At 48.0% G+C, this 22,551-nt stretch overlaps 6 protein-coding genes across 6 annotated transcripts; 5 read left to right on the plus strand and 1 right to left on the minus strand.

Moving 5' to 3' along the window:
* Positions 1-6,264: 6,264 nt before the first annotated feature.
* On the plus strand, positions 6,265-7,224 carry flbD (putative MYB family conidiophore development protein FlbD; the record flags this gene model as incomplete). The annotated part of the gene is made up of 1 exon (XM_002558709.1): positions 6,265-7,224. One exon carries the CDS (start codon positions 6,265-6,267, stop codon positions 7,222-7,224), a length of 960 nt encoding a protein of 319 aa, XP_002558755.1.
* A 4,731-nt stretch (positions 7,225-11,955) lies between these two features.
* N7525_003834 (putative glycosyl hydrolase) lies at positions 11,956-13,996 on the minus strand (the record flags this gene model as incomplete). Its single annotated transcript, XM_002566410.1, has 2 exons — positions 11,956-13,040; positions 13,114-13,996. The coding sequence occupies 2 exons, from the start codon at positions 13,994-13,996 to the stop codon at positions 11,956-11,958; spliced, it is 1,968 nt and encodes a 655-aa protein (XP_002566456.1).
* Positions 13,997-14,938: 942 nt separating this feature from the next.
* On the plus strand, positions 14,939-15,899 carry N7525_003835 (aminoglycoside phosphotransferase family protein; the record flags this gene model as incomplete). The annotated part of the gene is made up of 2 exons (XM_002566409.2): positions 14,939-15,428; positions 15,487-15,899. 2 exons carry the CDS (start codon positions 14,939-14,941, stop codon positions 15,897-15,899), a joined length of 903 nt encoding a protein of 300 aa, XP_002566455.2.
* Positions 15,900-17,512: 1,613 nt separating this feature from the next.
* On the plus strand, positions 17,513-18,905 carry N7525_003836 (NCBP3 domain-containing protein; the record flags this gene model as incomplete). Its single annotated transcript, XM_002566408.1, has 2 exons — positions 17,513-17,617; positions 17,679-18,905. The coding sequence occupies 2 exons, from the start codon at positions 17,513-17,515 to the stop codon at positions 18,903-18,905; spliced, it is 1,332 nt and encodes a 443-aa protein (XP_002566454.1).
* Positions 18,906-19,219: 314 nt separating this feature from the next.
* N7525_003837 (uncharacterized protein) lies at positions 19,220-20,816 on the plus strand (the record flags this gene model as incomplete). Its single annotated transcript, XM_002566407.1, has 2 exons — positions 19,220-19,478; positions 19,582-20,816. The coding sequence occupies 2 exons, from the start codon at positions 19,220-19,222 to the stop codon at positions 20,814-20,816; spliced, it is 1,494 nt and encodes a 497-aa protein (XP_002566453.1).
* A 703-nt stretch (positions 20,817-21,519) lies between these two features.
* N7525_003838 (uncharacterized protein) lies at positions 21,520-21,933 on the plus strand (the record flags this gene model as incomplete). Its single annotated transcript, XM_061212842.1, has 1 exon — positions 21,520-21,933. The coding sequence occupies one exon, from the start codon at positions 21,520-21,522 to the stop codon at positions 21,931-21,933; it is 414 nt and encodes a 137-aa protein (XP_061069863.1).
* Positions 21,934-22,551: the final 618 nt, after the last annotated feature.

Below are 22,551 nucleotides of genomic sequence, written 5' to 3' on the forward strand. Positions count from 1 at the left end.
CAAGCTCTACTTGAGAACGCCCTCTCCATCCCTGCGTCGTGCAGAGGGGATGAGGTACCAACTACTCTCAGATCCCAGATTCGCCATTCAAACTAGGTCCAGGTCCAGGTCCACACCAAATCAGTCCCAAACCCAAAACCTACTCCACCAGCGCGTGACGGAGGCTGAACCAGGGTATCCGCATTTGCATCATAGCAAAAGCAAAAGTACACGCCATGCTTCGGCTCTTGCATATCACATTACGCATTGCACAGTACATACACCCCGACACTAATACGGAGTAAGTACTCCGTCGAAGGGAGGCGTTAAGCCCGGTCCATATTGATATCCACCTATCCCTACTCCGTACATGTCATGTACGTACCCCGGTAGATGCGGCATGGCATTCTGGTTTTCATCACATGTTCCTCGGACTAGGGAGTCAAGTCCACGGGTAAGACATGCGCTTATCCGTCTTTTGTCTGCAGGTTGCCTGTTTGATTCCCACATGGCTCCACGCGTGTCGAGGATGGAATCCTTATTGGGATTAATGGGTGGGGACTGTATTGGTGTGTATGCACGTACTCCGTAGAATGTGCTTGTATATCCCATATCCCGGGAGTTATACTCCGTACAGAGATAAAGGAATAACACTTGACAGGTCCTACAGAGTAAGCGACGATGAAAGTGAACATGTACAAAGTACGATTCATTCCATATGCATATCAAGAATCTTCATGAAGATCAACGAACCTAAATCCGCCCGTTTGATACATACAACTATCACTGACGAAATAGCCACATTGAGTTTTTGAAAAAGAAACCAAAATCCCACCAACATCCAAGGATCCCTCACCCTGGTATCCCTACATCATAATCCAAACAACCCGAGTTCAAATCCCTTACATCACCGCCTCTCGTTATCGACTGTTAATTCTAGTCAATTGCCAATTCCCGTCTCAGCCAAGTAAGCCCGTTCGCTTCACAACTCCCACGAGTGACAGAGGCAAATCGATCCACCCCATGTGTGGTATCATATCCACCGTGGATCACGCTCCCATCTTGCTCGGGTCGGTATGGAGGGTAGCGGCATCGCTGAGTCGGTTATGGTGCTTTGTGAGTGGTGTGGCGCGGGTGGGGAAGTACGCCACAGAGATTTGGGGCGTTGGATCGGTCGATTAGCCGCTCAGAGGGCACTTTGAACCGATGATGGATTGTGGCTTGTTTTTGGTTTGGGGAAGGTTTGGTTTTTGGATTCGTATTATATTAGGATGTTAGAATGCTAATATGTTACTGCTGGACTACGGTACGGGGTGATATATCGAGAATGCACGGTGTTGAAATAAATCACGAAGTTATAGTACGGACATTTACGATTGGGCCTAATTAGGTATGGGATTCGTCGGTAGGTACTGGTTAAAATGAAAATGGATTGTGATGAATGCCACATGGGTTCACAATTACTAGAATGTTGAGCATTTGATGCTCATACCCTATAGTTCCCTGAATATATCAGCGCTACGGATATACACATAACCATATTAAGCCGATCACACGCCCAAACAAAAATCTCATCCAATTCCGCTACTCGTATGGAGTAGACAAGGTTACATCATTGGCAATGACGATCAGCAAAAGAACTACGGACTACACCGAGACACCCTACTCCGTCTCTCATCCTAAGACTAACAATAATCCAAGCCAAGCCCCAAACAACGGGATGGCCGTTGCGTCACGCGCCCACCAACCCCTGCCCTTCACAGCCCTCTGCAAGCCCACAAGTCCTAGACTCGCCTTTCCCCTGAAACGAGGCTCAAAGAAGAAAAGGGGTGGCCAGAACCATTAGCTCTAGGGTCTATATAGATTGCGCCCCATTTGGCCTGTCTCGATACGCATCGGGAAATCCTCGGCCTGCGGAGATCCTCGGGGTGCGGAGGGTCTGGTGGAGAGGTGGGAAATTTCTGCTATGGTATTTGCCGTGGGCGGGCAGGAACTGCTCCGTTCATGTTCCACTCTGACACTCACGTCCCTCTTCTTGGTTTATTTATTGACTGGACCAAGTGCTTTGACCAGGATGGTGATTTGGCCCCCAAGTTTTGTTGTTTTATGCTTGTAACGGAGGATTTACAGGTTTCTGGGGATTCATTTATTTACCCAAGATATAAACAATATTATACAATCCCGAATTACTGGGTTCTTTGTCGTTGGACCTTTGTACCTTTTGCGGGAACGATTAAGTTTGGTCCGGATAGATAGGGTTGGATTTTGCAGGTGTCGGGCTTTGTATGTTGTACGTTACTATATTATACATTATACATCTACGGAGTAGTAGTTTTTCTGATTATAGCATGTTATTTAATATTTGCACATGAGCTTCAAACTTGGGAACCAGATCTCCCAATTTGGTTCTGCGTGGGCCTTCATATGGCCCGTTCTCCATTCCCGTCCGTTCTCCATCCGACATAATCGCAAGCTTTTCCGAAATGGTCAACCTCAGACTTTATTTAGTATATGTACGGAGTACTCGTTTTGTATATCGTTTTACAACGTAAGTCGTAGGCCTACGCCTGACGGTGGATATCTACAGACCTCTGACTCGTATATATGTTGTACAAGGCAAATAATACATTCGAATCCATCTGTGTTACTACAGTATACAAAGTGGTTCCGTTCTCAAAATTTGCTTAGCAGATGATTGTACGGAGTACGGAGTAGGGAGCACAGAGTACGAGGTGGAGTAGGCCCAAACGGTTTCCCACAGATCGGGCACCATGCGAGTGGTCCCCGATATCTACCTAGGTAAAGCCCGAGAGGGTGGGCCACCAATCACGGTCTAGGCCGCGGTGTCATGGCCTTGGAGCAAATTCAAATTCAAATTATCCAAATTCGGATGCAAATTTAACTCAAAGTCAAATTTAATTTCAATTTCAATTTCACAACCTAAATTCAAATTATTTTCTATACATATTTCCGTGCAAGTACGGAGTACATAGTTACTTGGGACGTACGAGGATTCCTTACACCTCCAATTTCCAGAACGCGTGGATGGCATTGAATGATCCACCTCGTGTTGTATCGATGAACATATCACAAAAGTCCAACCTATTACCCAAAACGGAAATGGAGACGACTAGGGTGTAAATCTGTGGACACTGCCAATAGCTACAATAGTGAGAATCTAGAACGATAAATTATGTACTTGTCCGGAGGACGGAGTACTCCGTATACAACATAGCTATGTATGATAATTTCCCTATGACTGCCTAGGTGTTAACGTCATAAGCATAAGCGAGGAAGTCGTTAATAACACCCAAATGGGATACGATATATTGTACCCACGTGACCCAAACGGCGAAAAGGGGGCCACAGGAACGACGTGCTTGGACCCTCTCTGGGCTACAAAGCCATGCGGAAGGCCCGACAGTCAGGAAGCAGCTGCGAGACCGTTCGCTCCACTTTTATAGTGACGGCTACCCCGTTGAGCTTCAATGTCTGGCATGAAGGTCTTTTAGTATATCCATATAGAGATATTCTAGTAATCTTTTGTTCTCACCATATCAAGTATATACTTTCCTATCTTCTCTTACACCAGACACACTACCTCCCCTCAATACCAGTACCCAAACACCCGATCTAAGCTCCAGTGCACGGGGCTACAGTGATCAGCGGTGATCCCTGCACGCCGACAGGGATTTATCTCAAATACTTGCCGTGTCTCTGATTGGCGAACAGACAGGGGAACAATAGTCTCCCTTGAGTAAACGGTAAAACAACAAATCAAAATAAATTAAAATTCAAAAATTCAAAAACTGACAGGTCCAAATCTCGGGTACACCCTAGTCGATGTTGCATTCCAGGACGACGGGTTCATCCTTTCAGAAACGGTTTTTCCCAGGAGTACGGAAATCCGATCTGGCTGTCCACACGAGGACTTGTCCACATGGCTACACAAGGCCATATTTTTCCTTTTTATTTCCTCTAGAACTGTGTGTTTCACACCCCAGAATATACCACCTTGGTAGAAGCTCGAAAAACAGGAGAGGAGTCAATTAATCTATTTTCTCCGCACTCTTTTATTTTTAACTATAGATAGCCCTGTTCAAATATTGTAAGCCTTGATTAATGATTAATCTATACTCAGTACGGAGTATAGATACGATGTACAATAATAATAACATATTTTTTTTCCAATCTGGTGTGGAATAAATTAAATGATTAAATAGATTAAACATTTTGGAGGCGCCCATACCCGCCTATCCTTAACCCAACACGGTAGTCCCACTAACAATGACAAATACCTGGGAACCAATCAACTTCCTAGTCCCTCCATATGGATGCATGTAAGGTCTTCCCCTGGAGGATTTAAATTACAATATGCATACTAATTCGGTACATATTGTATGATATCTGCGTATTTTACCTACCCTCACAGTGGCTTGTTCTCTCCCAAGTAGAGCATCTGGTAAGGAAAAGCAAAAAAAAAAAGGTGTGGCTTGCGTTTCAACGGTTTCCACCGGTGGGGATCTCTCAGCTGCGACATGCCTAACCAGGTAATCTGGAAACTTCGCACTCGTCGATCTCTCCTTCGATCCACGATCTCGGCTTCTGATGCATCCATCCTTTCTTTCTGGTACGCCAGTGTTTAGACCGGAAATAGTCTGTGGACTGTGGAAAGGACGGGAAAAATAGATTGACTTACACTTGTGCCGTTACGGTATAGCGGGAATGAATTAAGGATATTCAGATTGGAATGGATAACGTCATATCCCGTGTCTTTGCAGCTGGATAGTACTTCTCTCCTTGGATTTGGTGCTAATAAAGACAATTTTGCTTTGATTTCACTTTCTTCCCCCTCTAGGCGTCATGTAGGATCCACGGTCAACTCTCAGTGACAGGTGGCAGGTGGCCCATGCGTTTCTAGTTATCGTTCCTTTTTGCTTGAAATGGATTTTATAACATACAACGTACATAAATTAGGTGACATTTGTCTACCGATTAAGCGAACCTCGATCTGGTGAAAAACCAGGAAACAGAACCTGTCACGTTTGTGATAGGGTCTAAGCCATATGGAAGACATGCAAGGTAGAATATACAAATTTCCAAACCAATAGTATGAACACCATATGGAATCTAAGAATATAATTGTTTGATATGAAATATGAAATCGAAACTCCGATCTGGGTCTTCAGGGATAGCTCGGTGTTGTTCGGGGAGGCTGAAGCTCCGCTCCCTGTCATCGCACGGAGGCACCGATTTCCCCATACTATTGAATGTAAAAAATAAGGGATGAAATAATTTTTTTTTTTTTTATCTCTTCACAAGTCCCAAAGAGAAATTTGTCAATCCAAACTCGGTCCACCGGGCCACTCCACCGTGGATCATCGAGAAGCAACCCTGGTCGAGCCAATGAGATCTCGGACTTGACCGATTGAACATGGATCGGGTATACAATCGAGGAAAAGTGTTGTGCATGGCTGGCTGAGTGGAATCTGGGACGTCTAACCGCTTGTCACTCGGAAGCTAGATCTGCCCCTGGCTTATTTGGGGGATTTTTGACCCCTTTCTGTTAGTGGTTTTACTTATATTATTCAACATTGTTATTGTTGATGTATGTAGCTATAATTACTTTTTAGGTTATGAAAGGCGCTTGAAACGGAGTATACCTATGTATGGAGTACTATATCTCGAACTGAAGGAAAAGTTGCTTTTTCTATACTACCGTAGCCTTGGGAATCAAACAAAGAGCATGTACAACATAGGAAAAATAATTTAAGAGAAAAAATAAATAAAAATAAATAAAACAGTTAGCGCCATGGATGATTTGGAATTCCAGCAACGGGGCTCAGGGTCGATCACTCCGATCTTTTTCTGTTTTACGCGTCTTTCCTCAGCCCGAATTCCCGGGTGGTACTGAAGATCCCAACGGAGCATTTTTCCACTCCCCACGATCTATAGATTACAATAGTGTGGTATTATTTATTTTATTTGATTTTATTTTAATTACCATTCAGCCTGTATTATTCCGAACTGTCAGCTCCCAGATCTTGGATCGTGATCTTCCATAGCGGGACCTGTATTTTTTTTTCTTTCGGACCCGTCCCCCTGGTACTTAAGTCTTGACATTGTCCGATACTATAATAACCTCTTCCTCTACTTCTCATTATACTCTTATACTTCATCTATCAACCACACACACACTCTCTCTCTCCTCTCTACTATCTCTCTCTACCTACTCTCTACCTACTCTCTACTCTCTACTCCACTCTCCTCTCCTCTCCTCTCATAATGCCTGCTTCACACCGTCGTGGTCCTTGGGTCCCAGAGGAAGACCAACTCCTCACCCAACTGGTCCGCGAACAAGGCCCAAACAACTGGGTTCGCATCTCTCAACACATGCACTACCGCTCGCCCAAGCAATGTCGCGAGCGTTTTCACCAAAATCTCAAGCCCTCGCTAAACAGAGAGCCCATCTCCGCCGAAGAGGGTCTGATGATCGAGCGCATGGTCAACGAAATGGGAAAGCGCTGGGCCGAGATCGCCCGCCGCCTCGGCAACCGCAGCGACAACGCAGTCAAGAACTGGTGGAATGGTAGCATGAACCGCAAGAAGCGCGGCCTGTCCACCCCCACCACCTCCCGCACTTATTCAGGCCGTATCGAGGCACCCTACACCCGCGCCTCAGCGATGAGCCCATCCCGCTCTCGCTTCTCCAGCTCTTCTGCTTCTTCTTCTCGCCCCTCATGGACAGAGTCTATCGAGTCCGCCATCTCTGAACAATACTCCCACTCCCGCAGAGAATCCCTGGCTTCTTCCGCCCGCCAGCTCTCTCCCATCTATACCCTTCCTTCCATCAACCGACCAATCGAAACTCCCCTCACCTCACCTGCTTTCTCCGAGGCTTCACACGCTACCTCCTGCGAGCCGCCTTCTATGGTCTCAGACCACAATTCCGTCTGCTCTTCTTCACCCCGCACATTCCCCTCTCCGCAACTCCTGCCTTTGCCTGTCGACCTGCGTTCGCAGTACGAGATCCGGAGGCCCAGCGTCCATGTCGTCGAGGACTCGCCAAGTTACCCGGCTCGCTCTCTAGAGTCACTGTCAGATATGGCCTCCGCACAGCGCTGGATGGGTCACCAGCCCACCCTGGCCTCATGGCACCAGCCTACAGACTTGCCCAAGTCTTATATCCCCAAGCCTGAGCCTGTTCGTGACACTCGTATGGGGGTGAACAACCTGCTCAATTGAAAGAAAAAATTTCAAAAAAACCATACATTTGTCATGATGTTTACGAGTCTCATTTCTCACTGTTTTTCCCTTCTTGTTCTATACTCCTGATTCCCCTTCGCGCTCGGGTCCACCGATGGAACCCTTCTTGTACATTTTGCCAAAAGCTTCGCCCTCGATTTTCTTTGTGTCTATGCTCTCTTCCAAAGAGGTATTACGATTTCCTTTTGTATACTCTTAATGTGTATTACCATGGTTCGAACTCTGTCCTTTTGGGTCCTTGAGGCTCGGTTCAGTTGAATGATTATTTCTTTTCTTTTCTATATTTCTTTACTATTGTTTGATTAGGCTCGCAGTCTGGAGAGATTGGGCTCTCTATTTCTGCCTTCGGGATCGCATAATACCCTGTTTATAGCAATGACCTCTAATTTGAATAATAATAATATCTAAATCAATCACACTACATAAAACTACTATTTCTCACCCAAATCTACATTCGTTAGGTACAGACAACACAAGTCGTACGTATACGATGTAAAAGCCAAAAAGTCGTCTGTACCCCCACACCTCCCCGGTTCCAGCCAGCCTCTGATCTAATATGCAGGTATCGACAGGGAATGCGGATATGCAGCTTCCAACCGTTTCGTTCTCCCCTTTGCACGGGTCCCCATGAGGAATGCGCCACCGGACACACGCTGTGTTCACGAGGACGAACGCAAGGGATGTGAGAGCATGAGGCTTTCTGGTCAGGGCCTAAGCACGGAAGTAAGGACCCACCCTTTTGTCTGACAAGGCAAGGTCTGTTTGGAGACACAGAGATGGAACGTGGGCGGATTCATAGATTGGAAGATTGTAAGGTATCCAGGTGATACTCCGTATTTTTGCAGGGTACATGGTGACTTGGTTTATGCACATGTATTCTAGCAGCTAGGGAGGGTATATACCATGTATTCAGTTGTCCAAGGGGAAACAGCATAATACCCACGCCGATGGCGATGGTGCTAGTGCTGGTTATGCTGGCTAATGCTAATGTATTGCCTGCATCTAGACCAGAACCAGAACCAGGACCAGAAGACGTAATGTAATGCATACATGTACATAATGCATGACCCATGAACACCATGCACAATGACAGGCTAGACCCTGAACCCAGACATCAGAGACATGACACGCACCCCTCCCACAGGAAGCTGAAAAGCAAAAATGAAAGAAATGAAAAAGCAAGAAGTCTATTCGAGAGGTTCGTCCGCGCCTGCAGGAGAAAATGGAAAATCAAACGGTCACCGTCCACAACCCCTCCCGTCCCGATCTAGGGTAAGATTGACATTGGCTCCCGCAGCCACTCAGAGACAAGGAATGGGAGAAGGATTTGTGCGGTTGTCTCAAGATACCCTAATACAACACTAAGTACGGAGTACAACATACAGTATCTAAACAGCGGAAAGAGAGTGGGAGAGACGACGAGCGGGGGTAACAACCATATCCGGTAGTAGACAGGTGCTGGGATCATTAACGCCACACTTACCTGGGCAGAACAAGTCGAAACCCAGACACCCAACCTTGATTTTCCCGCCTATCCGCCGCATTGAACGAAACTACTGTGCTACTGGCTGCTGTGATAACCTGCTAATGCGGGTTGTGTGATTTCGCTCGGATCGCTTAGGACGGGATGAGCGTTGGGATGAGTTCGTAGCCAATCAGGGGAGTGGTCTTGATGCATAAGGACGGATTGGTCACCTTCTGACGGGATGAACGGCGGGGCTCTTCTGGTGGGGATTTTATTGGTGTTGCATGGATCGTGGAGATGTTCGTGCATGCATGCAAGCCGTCTGGATTTTTTTTATTTTTTATTATTCTCTTTTGTCGGGTCGTTCTTTCCGCTCTCCCCGTGATGTAGGTTGGGCTTTGGCCGTTGAGATTTGGTATCTTCTTTTCTTTTGGGGGTTGGGTGGCGGGTTTGGGGGGTTATGGTACATGTAATAACGGAGTTTGTGCTGTTTTAGTGTGCTGTATGGTGTTTTGGGGTTGTTTCATTTCTCATGCATCGTTTATTTTTTTGTTCTGGTTTTATCTGTGTTTTATCTCTGTTTCGAGTCTGTTTCCCTTTTCGCCCACTATACAGCCGGGTTGTGATTGTGTATGATATCAATTATTTCATGACTCGCATTCCTAGGAGTGTCATTCCCAGCTCCACATTATTATTGTGAAAATGATACCCAGCCAGCCAGCTAGAGCTCCCACACACCATCCGCTCTGTTCAGCTCGAGACTATCGAAGTGATCGGATATTGTGTCCCATTCGCCAACTAAGGTCTATCGAATCAGATCGAGTAGATGGGCTTTCAGTGTGATAGGACAACAGTAATTCGGTAATCAGGATATAATTATGTACATGTGATATTATTTTCTATGTACATTGTAAGGTACACAGGTACTTCAACATTGGCATTGTGGAAGATCTGCATGTTTCCAATACGTATTTTGGATCTTTCCAGCTTAATTCCAGCCCGACTGTGTACCGTACGTACATCCATACCTGTGTTTACCTGCCTTTTGTTGTGGACCCAACCGGGATGCGGACCGTGGAAACTCACACGGGAGAAAACTTTGATGACATGGCGTGTACTGTTTACGATTTCCTACATTTTTCTATTCCTTGATATTTCCCTACCAGGTAGGGGTAGCATTAAAGGCAGTGTTCACCATTACACACAAAGAAACCCCGAGTCGAAACCCGAGTCCCCGAAAAAAGCACCCCAAGAAACTCTAATTCCTAGTTCCAAGGCATAGGGCAAAGAAAGTTCAATGACTGCCGCTAACATTGCCCTGACCACCACCCGGCACCTGCGCACAATGACGAAAACGGAAAACGGTGCCAAGGTCAGATCGATCGGTTTTATAACTGAAACGAGCCGTTGAGGTGTCGCTCCGCTGGTGTGGATATTAAACGTAACTCTACCATGGGAGAGGAAGGAAAGGATCAGGGGATCTGTACGGAGTACATACCTAGGTACTACAACAGTTGAACTTAATACCGCATTTGTAATACCAAATACATGTTCACGATGTCGGCTATTTCATCCATGGTTTGACAGACGCACATCGAAGCTCGATCCATGGATTCATTCTTCTGCCGTTGCGTTCCAATCTCCCGGATCCTGTGATCGACAGCCACATCGCCGTATATAGCAGTTTTGCCGGGCTCAATTTTGGGACCCATTAATATGCGCAAGAGCGATCGAGATCGGGATTGGACCTCGGCAGATTATCAGCTTCTAGAGACTTTGCATGCTACTTTGGTATTGCACCTGTACTTAAACCACTGTCAACCTCTCTATATTGCATGTGTATGGATCCTGATGACATAGTTACTCCGTACATAATATAATTTAACCTACTCCGTACGCCAAATCCCGTCAACACCGCAGTAACCGCTCTCTATAATACAGCCCCCTGATTGGTGCACGGAGAATCTCGGTGGAATCTCACGCCAACCCCAGAACAGCTCTAGCGCAGAAAGGTACCCGCCTGTCGGTACCCACGATGGGCTACCCAGCCGCGCGAGCCCTTTTTTTGCGCTTACCGTCCCCTGACCATAACCGGAGACAAGGTGCGAGAGCCATGCAAATCCCCGTTCTTCGGGACTTTCCCGAGGCCAACGCCTCAATTTGCAGCGCTACTCCAACCCCCTAACCGCAGATTGAGCCGTCCATTTTCCTTTCTGGGTAGTTGGCTCCGGTGGTGGCGGTGCTAGCTATATATTCCCGTGGCTGTGCTAGGGGCTGTGGCGTAACTGTATGTTGTATTTCAGATTACAGTGTTTTTGAAGTCTCTTTGTTGTCCGGGATGCTCTTTCTTTCTTGGAACCTTGGAAGGTTCTAAGGGTTGCGTGATCATTTCCAAGTTTCCAACCGGGGGTTTGAGTTTCAATGGGCTTTTCTGCATAAGTGGAGTTGTTTTGAGGGTTGCTGCTTTGGGCATCTTTCGTTGCGCTTGTATGTACACAACCCCAACCTCAGGGGATTTTTCTCGCGGAATATTATTATCGTTGACGTGGTCCTTTCTAATAGGGTTCAGGGGTTTGATTTGTCTTGATTGGATATAAAGTCTGTTGAGACACTCTCTTGGCAACGGCGGCTTGGCTAGAAGGAATACCAGGTGTTTTGACATCTACAACATACAGAGTAGTTAGTACGTGCTTGTATATGGATACATGTAACCCGTGCCTTCTTGTCGCGACAAATTGGTATTATTCCTTTGAAGGTTGCTGTAGTCCTTCCTAATACAGCTAAGGTTTGATTTAACTTTGTTAGATATATAGTTTGCTAGGATAATGCTTAGCAACGGCGGGTTAGGGGGAAGGAATATCGGATGTTTTTTTTCTGTATAGTACATACACACTTGTATACTCCGTATGAATCACCTGAACCTCAGGGGGTCCTTCCTAATGCGGTCGAGAGTTTCATTTGCCTTGATGGCACGTGCAGTTTCAAGGTTTACTGGGACAAATACTTGGCAACGGCGGTTTCCAATATTGACTAGAAGGAATATAGGATGTTTGATATCTAGTACAGACTTGGAAGGAGACATGGTACCTTGGTCACGGTGTGTGGAGAACTGTTGCTTGGCTAAGTTGGATGGGAAAGCTCAGGCCTACGGAGGTACAGAGCGGTACTTTCTAGAGGCAGCGTAGCAGGGAAGGTATCGTGTGGACGAGATATGGCTTGCTGAGTCTCCATCCAAAGTCCGCCATCTACTGGCGGCAAAAGACAGGCATATTCTCAATCGGACATTCGATCTCAACATTGCGACCGCCCTCATGCAAAACATCTTTCTCGTCCCAGAGCTTCCACGATGCCCCAGCCGGCAGATAGACCTTGACCGTGCGTTGACCTGGCTCCAACACAGGCACAACCAAGTACTTCGACCCAAACATATACTGAGTCTCAACCTCCCAAGCCCGCTCATCCGACGGGAATTCATAAAACAAAGTCCTCATCACAGGGGTCCCCTTCTCATGAGCCTCCCGCATCAATCCCCGCGTGTACTCACGAAGCTTCTCACGAATCCCAATATACCGTTTACAGATTTCATAGACCTCATCTCCGTATGACCAGATCTCATTATCCGCCCCGCTAGCCGTCGGCTGTCCCTCCGGTTTCGGCTCACGGTCACCATGCAGCCGCATAACCGGACAGAATGTTCCCCACTGGAACCATCTCGTGAACAGCTCGCGGAACAGAGGGTCATCTGGGTTGCCTCCGTGGAAGCCGCCGATATCTGTCGTCCACCAGGGGATCCCAGCTAGTCCCATGTTCAGGCCTGCGGCGAGTTGGTTGCGGAATGAGCTCCACGACGACGCGATGTCGCCGCTCCACACGAGCGCTCCGTACTTCTGGCTGCCAGCCCACGCGCACCGCAGGAGGTTGACTATATTCGTCTGACCCTCTGCAGTCATGCCTTCGTAGAAGCCCCGTGCGTACTCTTTCGGGTATGTGTTTCCGATCTGCAGATTGCTGCCTGCGTGGTAGCGGTAGATGTCGAAATCGTAGATCGAGTACTCGGGCTCGGCTTCGTCGAGCCAGAATGTTTTGATTCCTATGTCGTAGTAGTTCTGCTTGGCTTTGCTCCAGATGAACTTTCGAGCTGCCGGGTTCGTTGCGTCGAAGTGTGTGATGTCGCCATCGCATTGCATTGCTACGCGCATGCCGCGGTCGTGCCGGATGAGAAGCCCTTGTTCGAGCATCTCTGGGAAGTTCTCGGATGCGTTTTCAACGGTAGGCCAGATGGAAACCATGAGCTCGACTTTGAGCTCTTTAAGTTCCTTGACCATAGCCTCTATAATCGGACATTGTCTGTCAGTGGGTCTTGCCATCGAAACGATATAAAATAGAGAACAATGATAACTCACCTGGATCAGGCCAGAACTCCGGATCAAAGCTCCATTCTCCTTGGTGCTTCCAATGGAAGAAGTCAATGACGATCAAATCCAGAGGAACCTCGCGACGCCGATATTCGCGCGCAATATTGAGCAACTGTTCCTGGTTCGTATAGCGGAGTTTGCACTGCCAGAAACCAAGACCATATTCTGGCATCATAGGGACATAACCTGTCACTTTGGCATAGGCTTCTTCAATTTCCGCGGGGGTATCACCCGCCACAACCCAGTAGTCCAATGCCTTGGTCGAGTATGCTTCGAAGCTCATGACATTTGTTCCCAGAACCGCCCGTCCGATGCCAGGGTTATTCCAGAGGAAGCCGTAGCCGAGCGACGAAACCGCAAAAGGAACACTGGCCTGTGAGTTGCGGTGCGCCAGCTCAAGGTCTGCGCCTTTAAGGTTCAGGTAGGGCTGCTGATATTGTCCCATACCGAATATCTTCTCTTTATGATCGAGAGACTCGAATCTCATGGTGAGGTGGTAGTCGCCGCCTAGGATCGGACGCAGCTCGCGAGCTTCGACAGTCAACGCGCTGCACTTGGGGTCCATCGGGTCCTGGCGATGGCGGGCATACTCCTCAAGGAGTTTATTTCCCTTCGAATCGTAGATGATGATCTTGCCTCGGCGTGACACAGTTGCTTTGATTTTGCCGTTGGTGATTGTCGCTTCTTGGTCGGCGGATATCTCGATGCTTGGGCTTGGGCTGGATGGCTTGGAGGGGAGGGCCCAATCTTCCGTTGGAATGGACGCCTGTTTAGTTGCGCGCACCCGGAAGGCATTCTCCCCCCATGGCTGCACCCAGAGGATGTGGTCGTCGAAACGGAAGACGAGCTTGTCATCTTCGGCGTAGAGCATTTTGGTACCCAAGATTGTTAGCGGTGGTTAATCTGCTGATTTTTGATGGGAAGAAAAGGCGATCTGTGCTAGACAGATGAGCGGTCTAGTTCAACGAGTCGGACATTAAGTATTGAGGGAACGCATGGTACCCCTCACCATGCAATCCTAAATCCTGATGCTGTGACATGGCCATTATGGGAGATCCACTGCATGAAGTACCAGGAACAACACTCATTTGTCGAGAGAACTTCCAAGATGTCTCGGAGGTACTGAGGTGGAGATGCGCATCTTTAAACGCCCCAAGATTATAGGGTACCCGTCACTAGTTTAGCCTAAAGCCGACCTTCTAGATAGACCAAGGGCACAAGTCCGTGTCTTCCGAAAAAGGAAATTTAGATCATCTAGAAATACATCATACATCATATTGGTTCGCACAATGATCTTCTATAGACAATCTCACTCAAAAATAAATAAATAAAAACTGTCCTGTCATGTTGGGTCAACCACTTTTATTTTCAAAGCCCAGTTGATCCAGCAATTAACCTGGAATTTGTGGCTTCAACGTTAATAATTCGGGGTTCTAATGCAAGAATCAAGACTCGTACCAAAGCAAGATTGGTGCTTTTATTCGGATGCTGTTTGACACTGTTTATGCCTTTTCCTCATACAATTCATATCACAGCTGGGATATTTCAATTCGAACTATAGTCACTTTCAATTGACATATTGTCGGTTCTTTCCTGTTCTAATTGAGGACGGCGAGGAACATCTTAATCTAGTTAGCGCCCATGCTGCCGATCATGGTGAGTTAGCTCCCACCAACGTCTAAGAGAATGGACCACTGACATTAGCTTTAGTTGGCAAAGCTCGACTCGTGATTGCTGGAGACGTGTCCGAGCGTATGAAGACTGGGTCTTTCTATAACCGCCGAGGCCCCTGCTTCACCTGTGTATCTCGAAGATGACGCCCGAGGGGGTTGAAGGCGAGGCAGGCCTCCACTATTCAAGCCACAACACAACAAGGACCATTTCCGACTCTAGCTTTTTCAGGGAGCACCGGGCGTCCACGCTCCCTATCCCGGCCGAGGTGAGAGCTATCAACGAGGAGTCAGGCAACATCCGTGGTACAAGGTTCAACCGACCCCCGCCTGTCAAGTTTCCATCGTTGGGCCTGATTGTCAAATATGGAGCCGACGCGACCGTTACAGAGGCAGAGACCCAAAATATGGTATACAAACAGTTGAAAGGCAAAGTGCCAGTCCCCGAGGTGTTTGGGTGGACCGAAGATGGTGGCCAGGTATTTATCTACATGTCCTTGATAGGGGGCGAACCCTTGGAGCAAAGATGGGGTGCTTTGAACGATGAGGAGAGAGAGGCTGTCTGTAAAGAGCTCAACGGTATGGTCAAGGCCTGGAGATCGTTAGAACTGCCCGACCAAGTCCTTTACGTGGGTAAGTGGTCTGAATTCATTGCGGTAGCTAGCCAGAACTATGCTAAAGCACCCTTTAGGTGGCCTAGATAATCAACCTCTAAATGACATCTTCCTTTCCGGTCACCGGGACTTGGCTGGCCCATTCTATGGTGCAGACGCCGTCCAGAAATTTCAGGATGGCTGCGATATCGAGATTGATGGGAAGGTGCCCGTGGTTTTCACGCATGATGACCTTGTGCCCTCAAATATCCTCTTATCGCCCGGGACGAATCCAGTAGTAGCTGCCATCATTGATTGGGGCCAGGCAGGGTGGTATCCTGCTTACTGGGAGTATTGCAAGGCGCGTCGCGTCAGGCCGAATCCGGAATATTTTGGTGATGACTTGGATGAAGAATGGAATACGAGATACCTGCCAACTGTTTTGGACCCGGTCGATGATGAAACAGTATACCACCCTTGGCTGTGGTTTGTCTTGTCCAAGGGTATCTAGTTATGCGAATGGGGATGCTCATTGGGACTATACAGCCGTGGGTAGATAGAAAATATACCTTATGAATTTTATATGTGTTCTGGCCCTTAGGTCGTGGACACATACGGTCAGGCCGACTGAGGTAAAAAAAAAACCTCACGCATACCACACTCATCGTGTATCTAGATCAAACATCCGTCCTCTCGTCTATTTACGAATGACATGCTCGCAGGGTCGCAGGGTAAAGCTCGCAGGGTAAATGGATTTGGTATTTTCTAGAATTTAAGAAGTAATTACCAGTATGTTAGCGGTTTATTATAGTCTTACTTCTTACCAGTTTTCGAGTAACACTACGACCTGGTAAGGTCGCAGGGTAAAATCTATCTAGGAGGGATGGGATTCCTAGTAACAATAGGTAAGCTTTAAAGCTCTTACATTGCAAATAGTACCGTGGACGTGAAATGTCCTTCATAAGACCTTAAAATACACAATAGAGCATACAGTTCCAACTTCACTTTCATGTTTCCGCTGCACCAGTTTTTAGGGACCACTGCGACATTCGGCTTTTTGCCCTGCAGAAAATTAGTAACATACCCGGGCATGAGTGTTGTTATTTTCATATGGCTTGACAAAATTGCTTGATAAAACTACTAGTCCTGACCTATTCCTGGCACCCATGGATATGAAAGTACATGATATGCAGGTTGTGATAGCTAATTCTTCTATCCTTGTAGCTATAGCACTTATGAAGAGAAGAAAATCTGTTAAGAAAAATGCATCTAAGGAATACCAAAGCGCACGTCCAAAAGTCCGCTAAATAGACAACCCAAACAAACATAACAAAGCCATACCATTAGCTAACGTCTTTACATACTGCCTATGTAAGTCTGATTCGAGTGGGGAGGCAGAGGACCAAGGTGGTGTCGGTATCCGATTAGGCCGGTTGAAGAACGTAGATACAAAAGTAGATAAAGAAAAGAGAGTATAGTTTAATTCCTACATAGCTCGGATAATTTAATTTGAGCTATAAGGAAGAAGCTTAGGAAAAGTAGTCTCTGTCTGATGGATACTATGGACGAGGATCTGGAAGAGCGAAACTAGGCAGTAGATGACGGGCTTAGGATTGTCTATCAGCTTCCTCAATCCTTTTAAGTATTGCCATGGTCAAAATTGACTCCCCTTTGTCCTCAATTGGGCTTTTCTGGTGCCTATTGTAAGCCTACACGGCACTTGCGAGACATACTTTGTTGTCCAAGACACGATGTTACTATTCATGACCTCCACCGCTTCTTCTTTGTTTAAACACCCGTCAATTATAAAAGCAAGCAGCCTTTAGTTCTTCGAAATTTGTCGTTAGGCTCAGAATTCAATAATAATAGCTGTTTGGACCCGTGGACCGTCTATGGGAGATTCCCAAGTTGTCCAGCCCTGGAGATATTGTCGGATGACTGATGTACCCCGGAAAAAGGACGCTATTCCTTATTAGGACAGAGAGACAAGCTACCAGCGGGCACGGTTTTCACCTTGCATTGCTCAGTTCTATCCCCTCATTTGTCAATTCCATTTGAACTTCCGTTCAAACTGTTAGTTGAGATCCGTTTGGGGCCTCCGATTCATCCAGCGAACCCCAAATCATGGCATTCAGCGGGGCTGCCTCAGCTCCTACTGCGGACATGGACATCGACATGGACCTTGACCTAGGACCAGAGCCAGAGCTCGAGCACGAGCCAATTCAGGTGGTGGGTGTTTTTTTAGTCTTTGAAGTCGTAATCGATTCGACTGACATGTGTCGAGTGCTAGGAAACAACGTCCAACGTAGAAGCCACCGTCGACCCCCTCACCGATGAAGCGGTCTATGAAAAAGTGCATATTCGCGGCGTCGATGAATTGACCACCGAAAATATCAAACAATTTGCTCGAGAATGCTCTGGGCAGGAACCAGTGCGCATTGAATGGATCGACGACACATCCGCCAACATCATCTTCCCCGACGCCGAAATTGGCCTCCAAGCTCTCACAGCTCTCACCCAAGTCGCCGAGGAAGAAGACGCGACTACCTTGCCACCGCTGCGTCTCCGATTGGCGAAAATTCTCTCCTCCCACCCTGATTCCGTCCTCCAAGTGCGATCGGCTGTCAAGTCGGACCGCAAGCAAGCACGCGCCCATGAGAAGAGTCGCTTCTATCTCATGCACCCGGAGCACGATCCCAGAGAACGCCTGCGACAAGAGTTTGCGGACAGGAGGCGTAGCGACGATACAGGGGATGGCGATTACAGGCGGCGCAGATTCGACGACCGGGAGCACCGACGCCGCCGAGACCGCGACGAAGATGGCCACTTCAACGCCGACATGTATGGTGATAACGTTGGCTCTGAACCCGAGCGCGCTCGGGGAAAGCCCAGAGGTCGTGGCCAGAGAGACCTGTTCCCAGAGGACGATAGCCGATCAAGTGGACGTCTCCGAAATCGCAGTGCATCTCCGGGACGAGACACGCTAGAGGAAGAACTCCGAGACCGAGGTGGCCGTGATAATAGCAGGCGGTTCCGTGAGAGATCGCCTCGATACATTCGCAAGAACAAGGATAAAGAGCTTTTCCCAAGCGCGGGCGCAGGCGAGAGCGAGCCAGCAACCCGCGAGCTTTTCCCAAACAAACCTACATCCAGCTACATCAAGAAGGAGTCGCTGCCTAGCAAGTCTAGCCACCATCGCCGGTCAGACGCATTCGACGCTTCTTCTCTACCAGGCGCCTCTGAACACAGACGCCACAGCAATATTGAGCTCTTCCCTGATTCCGCCAACAATGGCGCCCGCATCCGTGGAGCTGCCACAGCCGAGGATCAAGGATTTGCCATCCGGGGCGGCTCGTCAAAAGGGTTGTCGATTAAAGGCAGAGGTGCATCGGTACGCGAGCTGTTCCCGTCCAAATACGACAGTCACCCCAATACGAACGCTGGAAAGGAATTGTTTTCCGATACTCTGGAGGGACGCGGAGGTCGCCGTCGTCGGGCTGAGGATATGTTCAGCTAAATTGACTAAGTGATAGGCTGAGAACTCGTGCATCTGCTTGATTTGTAAGAGGACTTCACGGGGGCATGATGGATATCCGGCGTTTCGCGAATGGGATGGGGAAATCAATTGTCTGATAAAAATTCATAATGATACATACTCTACTCTGCTGAAGGTGGAAAAGCCGCGTTTTTCTGTAATCTCCGATTAATAACTGGACAGAAGATGTAGAGCAGACATATTCATCAGGAGTCGTAGTTAGGAAGATATACAAGCATGTGTGCCGCGACTAACCTCTCCCCAACCAAAATTTCTTCCAGACATCGGATGCAAGCATGGCTCCCTCCAAAACAGTAGATGCGCTATCAAGTGCTATAGTTGCTCGGTTCTTGCGCAGCAATAATTATTCCGAGACATTAAAGGCTTTTCTCCGCGAAGCTGAGCTTGCTCCCGACGTGGGGCAGACCTCTGGCGATGACACCAACAACTGGACCATCCAAAGCCTGCTCGAAGAGAAGAACACCTATGACCAAACCGTGAATTTTGAAAGATATGGCGAGGATCATCAGCAGTCCTCTTTATGGAGCGAGCCAGGTGAGTTTTATTTTGGCACGGGAGTCAAAGGTCATCGTGACTCGGCTTTACATGTCAAGCTTTATCTGGGATTGCTTTTGTTAGTTATCTGACGTATCCCTAGCACCATCAAGACCTGCTCTCATCCAGACACCGACGTCATCCAATATTCTTGCTGCGTCGGTAGAGCAATGGCAGGAACCCTGCGGCGATGCCGATGAAGCCGCCGCAGACGCTGCATCAGCGCAGTCTTATATCGTCTCCACGGGTGCAGATAGACAAGTCCATTTACTGCAGTCAGCAGAAGGCAATGCGGTCATCAAGTCATTCTCGGGTCTCTCTGATTCACCAGTTCTATCATTTATCTCGATCCTGCAGGGCCGGTACATCCTCATGACCAACATGTCCGGCCAGCTGCTCCTACAGCATGGATCTCAAACGCTGGATAACAGGAAGGATCATGCAAAGTATGCAGTGAAGGTGGTAGCCTACGAAGACAAGGCTGATCCTTCCAAGTGGTGGGTTGCCACCGCAGGGTGGGACGAGTGTGTTTTAGTATATTGCCTCAATATCCCCGACGAAGCAGACGCACCAGCTCTCAAGATTGGTGAGCCTGTTGCACGCATTAAACTCGTTTCAAACCCGGAGTCACTGCTGTTCGTCCCACATGTGGACAGCAACGAGCCGCTCCTCCTCGTCTCGCGCAGAGACTCGACCTATATCTACTACTACCAGGTAGAAGCAGCATCGGAAGGAACGGATACTCGTGAAAATGATGGAGCCGATGCTAAGAACTCCCCAGGAGAAGCTCGTCTCCTTGGACAGCAGAATCTGGCCCCCCATTCCAATGCCTGGGTTGCCTTCTCGCCGGCCCATATGGCGCTCAGTCCACACGACCCTGGCCTCTTGGCCGTGGCGACCTCGACATTGCCCCATATGAAAGTGATCATCGTACGTCTGCTATTCCCCGCAATGAAGACAGCGCCCGCTTCAGAGGACCCAGTGACACAGGCATCTCAAGCACTGGCAACACTGGAAATACAGAACCGCGAGGATGCTGCTATCCTCGTACAGGCAAACACCTTCGCGCCGCAAACTGCTTACTCCACACCGCAGGTGGCATGGAGGCCTAATGGGTCTGGGGTCTGGGTTAATGGAGATGATGGTGTGGTTCGTGGCATCGAGACGAAGACGGGGAAGATCATTGCTACATTGAAGGGTGGTCACGAACCCGGCTCTAAGGTGAGAACTGTTTGGTCGGGATATGTTGCTGTACCTCAGGAAGAGGGTGACCCGATCAGGGAGGAATGGGTTATCAGTGGCGGGTTCGATAAAAGATTGATTGTTTGGAAGGTATGACCTCTGTAACCAATCTCAATATCTGTTATCACCGACGTGGAAGTGAATTAGGCTTATAAAAGTACGTCTTTTAGACCTAGACATATATTAGAATCTCTATTTTTATCTTCGGTTTCACTCTTTACTCTATAAAAAAGCGGGCTCTTAATCTATAGGAGTCTACCAGCGACCTATAAGCGCCCACCGGTGGTGGAGGTGTATAGGTGATAATTTGCTGAGCGTAGCGGAAGCAAATCCGGGCCGGATCTGAGCTAAGATGGCCTGTAGGCTGCCTCTCTGGCCTGCAGCCGGCTTTTTTTTTGGCCTACGGCCTACCTTTTATATCTAGTGCTGGGTGTCAGCCGGAATTACTCCCTGGCCAGGTTCTACACGTGACCTACGAGGCGCCGACCGGTAAGGTGGAGATATCTTCTAGCAGGCGCTTCATCTACCTCAACCATATATCTCTCTCTTTCATCGATCGACCAGCCACGGTCACACTGTCGCTGCTATGTCTGACATAGAGGCTCAAGTTTCTGCCCAGACTCGCACGGCATTGCAGACGGACCTCACCTTACGGTGTCTACTCCGGGATAAATACCGTCATGAGTCCCGACGGTCTGCAGATGTCATCTCCTGGGCACAATCGCGTGTTGAGGGACTGAGCAACGCTGTACTCCGAGAAGTTGGACAACAAACGACCGGCTTTAGTATATAAATAAATATGATTCAGATGCTTGGTCTCCGCGATCTTATATACATTTGTTACGATCTCTTCCTTGATGAGTGCGATGAGCAAGTTCGGACCGAGATATCGGAGAGTTTTTCCACGGAGCGGCCAATCCATCAGATTACTCGGAAGGGGAAGGTTTATATTATGCGAAGGGATGAGCGGGTGGACGGGAGGGTGGCTGAACAGTACGCACGCATGAGGAGCATCGACAAAGGGCCATTGCCCTTCTTTTCTGATTTGACGGATCCGCCTTTTTATAATGATGGTCGGCGTATCGAGCGCGGGGAGGAGGGATATGTGCCGGTAGCGGAGATAATCCGAGACCACAGGAGACGCCAGGAAGAAGCAGATGCGAAGCGACGTCAAGATGAACCGGATGATAACACGGGGCAAGATAACCAATGATCGTGCCAAGCCCACGAACACACTACCTGTAGTTGGTGGGCCTCAGTATTTCACCACTTCCTAGAATTTCACCATTTTCTATCTCCCAATTAAATTCGGGCTGTTTCTGTTTTCATTCTTCTACTCCGTAATTGGCGAGCTTGCTGCTTAGTCGCGAAATTATATTTCCGAGGGCCCAGTCACGAAGATTTAAATATCGTATTTCGGGCTACTAAAAGAAATTGGGGCTCTATACGTCCCCATGGTAAAAGGCTACTCCGCACTATACAAGATGCGCATCTTCCAGACACTGGTTACTTTATAAAAGCCCTTCGGTGGCCTACATTCTTACAAAACATTCCGGGGCATTATCATCGCGCCTTTTTGGAGCTGTGTGCCAATTAAGAACCAATTGTTGTCCTTTTATCGCAATCCTTCAACCGCAATGTCACAATTTTGAACTATGCAGGGCAGGATCCTTTACTTCCATATGAATAAGGTAAAGGAAGACCCTACCTTGAAGGAGGTTGAAAATATAGAGGAGCCTATTGAAACATACGCAGCCATCATAGAGGCACACAAGCCGAATCCTCGAGGTCCAGGCTAGATCAAGCTGTATATCCTATCGGCCGTTGTGTT

The sequence above is a fragment of the Penicillium rubens genome (genome assembly GCF_028828025.1).
Source record: "Penicillium rubens strain IBT 27055 chromosome Unknown utg000002l_segment0_segment0, whole genome shotgun sequence".
NCBI lineage: Eukaryota > Fungi > Ascomycota > Eurotiomycetes > Eurotiales > Aspergillaceae > Penicillium > Penicillium rubens.